The sequence below is a fragment of the Limulus polyphemus genome, unplaced genomic scaffold, assembly GCF_000517525.1.
Source record: "Limulus polyphemus unplaced genomic scaffold, Limulus_polyphemus-2.1.2 Scaffold1377, whole genome shotgun sequence".
NCBI classification, from domain to species: Eukaryota; Metazoa; Arthropoda; class Merostomata; order Xiphosura; family Limulidae; genus Limulus; species Limulus polyphemus.
Window position 1 is genome coordinate 178,678 of NW_013666987.1, and position 7,263 is coordinate 185,940.

General features: G+C 29.3%; 1 protein-coding gene across 4 annotated transcripts in view; it reads left to right on the top strand.

Moving 5' to 3' along the window:
* LOC106463318 overlaps positions 1 to 7,263 on the top strand; it is a 136,528-nt gene that overhangs the window by 109,416 nt on the left and 19,849 nt on the right. For 3 of the 4 annotated variants that reach the window (XR_002611465.1, XR_002611466.1, XR_002611464.1), the window contains one exon: positions 3,707 to 4,011. Coding sequence is in view for 1 of the 4 variants with exons in the window: in XM_022390796.1 (XP_022246504.1) it covers positions 3,707 to 3,808 (102 nt within the window). In the remaining 3 variants the exon portion in view is untranslated. Of the gene's footprint in view, positions 1 to 3,706; positions 7,039 to 7,263 lie in introns of those variants that run through there. The other variant, XM_022390796.1, reaches the window with a different exon arrangement.

Below are 7,263 nucleotides of genomic sequence, written 5' to 3' on the forward strand. Positions count from 1 at the left end.
ATTGAGATGAGGAAAAGTATATTTAATTTTAACATGAAAATTACTTTGCACACAGACTATTCAAAACAAATACTCAACATATTCATAGACAAATCTTTATTTTAGTTTATTAAAATAATTCACTAAAAAATATGATTTTTTGTATGTGAAAGACATAATATTAACTGAAAAACTGCTAAATTGTTTGAAGATATACGCACTATTTTGAAAATTAGAAGTATTAAATCTATAAAGACTAAACTAGTACAAAGAGGTCATGTGATCGGTCAAATTGACCTACCTCGTGTTGAGAGAGTTAGAGATATTTTGTAGAGTTCCTAAATGCATTGGGGATATCCCATCTATCAGACAAAATTCAAACGCTGATGTTAAACTAGCCAGCAAACATGGAGAGTTAGTTAAGGGTATGGAGTTGAGTGCTTACACCTACAACATATCAACTCCTACTGCCCTTCACTACCTCCAACCAGTTGTGGGAAGGCAGTTACCCTTAAGAGTTCTTATAATTCCTAAGTAGAAATGAAACCACCCTAAAATGTTCATGATGTGAAACTCCCAACCTCTGCCCTTACAAAATAAATCAAATAAAAGTAAATGATTTTAAGTAGAACTAAAACCCTACCTTAATAGTTCTCACATAGTTTATACATTCATAACCTCCTCCCTTTTTCTTAAAAATTTAGTCAAGTATAACTTGGGGAAAACCAAAATAAGCCCAGCTGCTTGAAGTTAATCTTTCTGTCCTGGTATACTGAATAAAATTATAACTTTAAAGTTAGCTACTTATAAATTAAAAGTAGCTAACGACCTCTAGTGACACAAAAAGGTACTTTCCATAATCGAAAGTTTATTTTTTAAATATTTTCATATTTATTATATAACAATGTAAGATATTTATTCAATTGTCAGTCTTTGTTACTGTTATTTTTCAGTTTATTTATGAATAATACAACATTATCCATAAAAGAATTATTATTATTACAGACTATTAAAAATGTTTTCAACTGAGATATAATGATGCCTTTTAACATCATACACAGAATAACACTATTTGGGTGGGTAGACCGAGGAATGGAAAATTAAATTATCTTCTTTTATCAAAAGGAGGTAAATGTCAGTATGAAGTAGTAGCTTTCATGTCATCAGTTTATCTTGGTAACCTTATGAAGAAGCATCCTTCATTCAAGGCAGTAGAGCTGGGTGAATTAAATGATTATACATGTGCAGTGATTAACTACACCAATTAGTATTTTGTAAACTAATCAATTAATGGAAATTTTGATTAATTTGTTGATTTGACAAAAATAATCAAAATTAGGTTTTCCAATCATTTATTGTTTCTATTAACCCTATCGCTGTGGGTCATGTCATATCACATTTGTTGACTCGCATTCAAAATTTTATTGAACTACTATTTCATGAATATATGTCAATACGGTTTGTATCAAATTGTAGATTATAATTCAAATTTTAGTATGATCTATTAGTTAATTTCTTAATTTAAAAGTAAATATTAAAAAAGAAATCCTAAATATCAATTTTTGTGTGTCACGTGGTATGTTGAATGCTTTGGTTCAAATTAGATGCTTCTGATGTCCAAATACAAAGTCTATAGTTTCTTATGAATTAGAACTCAAATTACTGATATTGACAAGCTAAAATTTAAAATGAGAACCCCCTGTCTTTTGTATTTGCTGAGATACCGCTACACGTACTGAGTCAAACGCAGTGGCCCCACCCACCTACTTCTGTATATATGACGTGTGAATAACCAATCGAAAGCTCAGAATGGCCCCAACGTGGTTCTCTGAGCCTTTGCAAAGTGTTTATGTCGGAAACCGTTACTTTCCATGGCAGATTTCAAATGGTAAGTTTAGACTTTAGTGAGCTCGAAATTTCATATTTTTTTAAGACCCAAATACAGCTTAGTTACTAAGCTTGATAAATCATAGTGGAATATTATGGTATTAATGTAGTAATTTATGATTTTTGGTTATTTCAAAATGTATGTGTAAAATCTAAAAAAAAATATTTTATTTCACATCTTACATGTGCAAAATTTGATTAGGCTTAGTAACCTACAGCACATCAGTTCAAAGTTCGTAACTAGAAGATATAATTATTTTCTGTAATTCTTTATTTACTGTTCTATGTTTTAAGAAAAATAACTAATATTTAAGAATTTATTTTAAATAGTAATAATGTATATACATATATAATGTATTAAAACTGAAATGTGACTGTGTTTTACATGTATTTTGAGAATAATTGTCAGGAAGTAATATGTTTATTTTCATCAAGAAAATTCAATGATTTTAGTTCAGTAGTCTTATGTAAGTTTGGAATGCTCATAATCATATTTTAAGTTGTTACAGGTTTTGTAATACTTTGCATGCATGGTACATTTTCATGTACAACAGTTTAAGATAAACAAAATAACTTACTCCTAAATTATTTTACCTGAAGACGGGATTTCTTCTAGTTTTTCATACATTTTTTCCACAAATTTGTAAGGCAATTTGATTTTTTAATTCTAAAAACTTTAAGTTAAAAATATTTTAAAATGATTTTGTCATTTTCTAACAAATTCTATCTTTATCCTATTAAAATAATGTACATAATGTACTGGCTACTTAATTATTTTTAATTGTAGTTGTTATGCGTTTTCATTATGTAATTATTAGTTTATTTTTTTATGGAAAATCAGTGTGAGATTACTGTATATATTTGAAAACAAACATAATGGTGACAACATGGTGATATTTAGTTGACATAAGGAATTCATTCAACAAGTTGGAAATGTCCATAATATTTTCTTTGTACAGGTTGTAGGGGGCATGTACTAATACGTTAATTAAATGTAATTGATTAATCAATTAGTAAAAGCCACTAATTGCCCAGCACTACAAGACAGATATCAGTATGAAGTAGAAACTGCCATGTCAACTGTTTTTCTTGGTAACCTTATGAAAAAGTGTTCTTCATCCAAGGCAGATGTCAGTATGAAGTAGCAGTTTTCTTAGCATCAGTTTTGAGATTTTCTCTCTCAACTGCTGGGTTCTGCATGTACAAATATTAACACTGTTATGAATAAATCTGCTTTATATCAAAATGTAGACCACTGCTTTTAAACAGACATAAAAAATCAAAATTTTAAATAGAAACTTAATAATTCTTTATTTGTGATAAATTTTAGATGTTGACTTGATATTACTATGTCCAACATGTTAAAGAAATACATTTGAGACTTCTGATAAATCTGTACAGAAATTGTAGTTAACATCTAGGATAAAAGATTTCACAGAAGTAACATAACTAAAATTATATACAAATATTTCAATTTACAGATCACTTCAAGCAGCTGATGTCCCAAAGATGTTTAAGAAAACCTTCTAGAAGTTAATGATTTGGGAGTTACATATAATTATATTCATTAAGCTTCCCAATGCTTATAGATAAAACATACTTAAATATTCTTTAGGTGTAATACTTTTGTATAATATAGAAAACACCATTTATAAGTAAAACTTAGTATGAGCACTGCTCTGTAAGTTAAGGCTCTGCTATGAATTTAGATTTACACGTGCTATATATATATGTATAGTTTATATATAAATTTATGAGCAAAAAGTGCACACATTTTATATAAATTCATGAGCAAAAGATGTATTTTAGGTTTTTGGTGTTTTTTTTCTCTCTATCACAGAAACTGAAGGAAAGAGTGCTAAAGGGAAAAGTGAGTTTACCTATTACCCAACAGTGTTGTCGTACAGCTGTTCATGAATTAGCTAAGCAACCAGCAGAGTAGAAAGCTTCCTTTCTGCTGATTTTTCAGTGTTAGATTGTACAGTGTTTCAAGTGATGCATGTGTGAATGCACATTCTTCACCAAAGACACTTTAAGTTTAATATCTGTTACTTAACAATGCCTAACTTAGCAAAGAGTCTTGTATTGCATCAGTGCTGTATTTGATGGAGAAGTTATGCATCATCTGTGATGTTAAGATTCATTGTAAGTCCTATTCCTCAGTGACTATTTCATATTTTAATGTTTTTTAAATTGAAATCCTTAGATTTGTTAAGAATTAAAGTTTTGCATAATAAAATTAATATTAACTCAGAATTAGAAGATTGGCATCGTAAAAGCCAAGACAGAAATAAACAAGCATAAGAACTACATGTATTATAGTATTAGTTTTCTGAATTTCTTAGTTGTATATATTTTAAGAATGGTGTTGCTTTAAGTTGGACACAACTTTTCTCTGTTAATTTTAAACATGTAATGCTTTAGTTACAGTATGAATTTTGAATTGATGTAATACAGGTTGATAGTATTGTTGTATGAATTACATTAGTTTACACTGTTAATAATGGCCATTTATTGTGTAATGATAGTTATTGAGTAATGATAACATTTACCACCATTTTTTTGTGAATTAATTGTTTTCACAATAATTGTTTATTTGGAAAACATTAAAGACTCTTCTCTTGATAGGTTCATTATTTCATCTATATAATTCCATAAGAAAAACCAAAAGTTGCAATATATAAGATCCATTAAGTCTTACCCTGCAAAAAACTGAAATATAATGTTGGACTATGTGAAAGTTTTGTGTTGAAAATATAAATATTGTCCAGCTACCATTTTAAAGGTACTATTAATACAAATTTGAGAGCCAACTTAATGCTTGGTTCCCAATAAAAGTGCAGTACATAAAGAAATACATTGAAATGTAGGGCTCATTTTGTGCAAATATTGTTTTGTCTTGTGCTGTATCAAGAAACTAACTGTTGCAGTTTATGTTTTGAGGGCTAAGTTAATGAAAACAAATACTGAGAAATCTAGTAATTTTAACAAGCTAGAATATTGTGGTAGTCTTGTGCCATAAAAAATTAAATTTTTGGCAACAACCTTTCATGAACAAAAATGTGCCAAGTAAGTAATATCCAATTATTTAAGAAGAATCAACATACCATAAACTCTAGCACAATTTTGCAATGCTTAAAGCAATTGTTTGTAGTTTAGAGTAGGTTATAAGAACCTGTAATGTCAATTTCTTAATAAAACTATCATATTGTTTTAGATCTTAGCCCCTGCACCTAAAATAATAATGTTTACAAAAAATCTACCTCTAAACTATATGTAATGTAGCAAAGAATCACCAATATTGCTACAAAGCTATGCATTGATACACCCCCATAGAGAGTTTCAGTTTTATGAATTTGACAATAATCAACTAAACCCCACAAATTAAAGCAGTTTATGGACATGAAGGGTAGAAACATAAAATTCTGTTACCAAGATATAAAACATTACATAATTAGGTCAGTATAATACAATTTTAACATCTTAATTATTAATAATTTAGGTATCGTTAACTTGGTGTCCTAAAGATAATAAAAAACCTCATATTTGGACATGAAAGGTTGCTGAACAAAACTTAATTATTACAGTTAAAACCAAGCACAATATTATAAGAGTAAAATACTGACCCTGTATTGGAGAAGGAATGTGACTGTACTTTTGAATTTACTATGAGTATCTACACAAGTGTGTTGTTCACAAAAAAATCAGATGAGCTACAATTGCTGACATCACTTCGATTCATGACAAGTCAGGGTGCAAGGTGATGCTCATGTTATGAATATAAATACTTTTGTCCATTGTACAATTTGCATATTACACTTGCATAACCTCTAGAACTTCCAAAATCCATATATACAGTTTTTTTCAGTATCTCTCTATATTGTATCTGATATTTTTCCTCTCTCATGAATTGTTCCTAAGTCAACAGTGTAGGGTCAAATTAATAGTTGATAACTCTGACATCAAATACATAATACCATGTTGAAGGGCACTTTGTAAAAGGTCATGCCATGTGCACTTTGACCCCACCTGTACACATAGGTTTAAATGCCACAAGCAGCTATAAAAACTAACAGAACTGACTTGAAGTTATGGGGAAAGGTTTATTGCATTGCTTATTTTATACTAAGTAACATCAGCAAAGTGGGCTGTCCCCATGGCACTGAAACATGCATTTGGTGTTTAACAAAAGTATTTGATACATTACCACATATTCTTCCCTGATGTATTTCTCATTACCTTGGAATGCCTTTTTCTGGCATCCTTGATGTGAACAATTAATACAGCATACTTCAGGATTTTCAAAATGAATGATCAGTATTATTGAGATTCTGATTTATTACAAAGGCATAAGCATATGATTGGAATCAAACTAATGTGAAGACAGTTTCTGATTTATCAAAATATGAATTTACACATCTTTCTTAAACAAAACACTTGTTTAAACATCACAAAGTAGCTGATTGTTTAGAAGTATAAATTACAGGTATCTCCATACTTGGTGGCACTTATCTTTACTGCCACTGACTTTTGGACTTATTAAACTGCCTTGTCAGTGGAAACAGTAAAACATCACAATCAAATACTATAACTTAATGAAAATCTGCATGGGCTTCTAAGTAGTATGCAAAAAAAAACTTGGCCAGATAGCAAAACTTGATAACTAAAGCATTCTCCAGATTATCTTCATGTAATTTCCACTAGTATATCATAATCTGTAGGAAATTTACCTCATGAATTTGCTAGTGTTTCAATTTTCCTTCTGATGTAAAAATTCAATAAATACCAAAGTCAGTTAACCACCATCGGGGGCATTGATTGCAAATAATAGGAGATACCTTTAATTTATACTTTTAAAGGAAGGCAATAAGATGTTAAGTATTTTCCAGTATTATTGAGAAAAAAAAATATTGAGGTAAATATACTTGATGCTTTTAAAGACAACCATTTTTCAAAGGCCACAAGATTAACTGCGAGCTTTGTTTTGAAAATTGGCAATTTTATGGTTCAAAGTAATTCATATTTCTATGTTGTAAGTATTCTTCCTGAAGACCAAGTGGTTATTAGTCAGGAAAATTAAGCCTGACAAGGATTTATATCGTATTTTTCGGTGTATAAGACGCACTTTTTGACCCAAAAATTTGATGTCAAAATCTGCTTGCGTCCTATACACCAAAGGTGTGAATAATATATATGTATATATATATATGATATGCACAAGCCATGTGTAAATATATTTAAATAGGCATGCATAATTTAGTTCAATTGAATGTGTTATTTATAATAATAGTAGTTATTTTTTCTTTTAAAAACATAACTATTTATAATGCTCCCTAGATAATAAAAAATAAATTATAGTAATGGATGAGAGTAGAAAAAGCTTAGTAAATACACGAT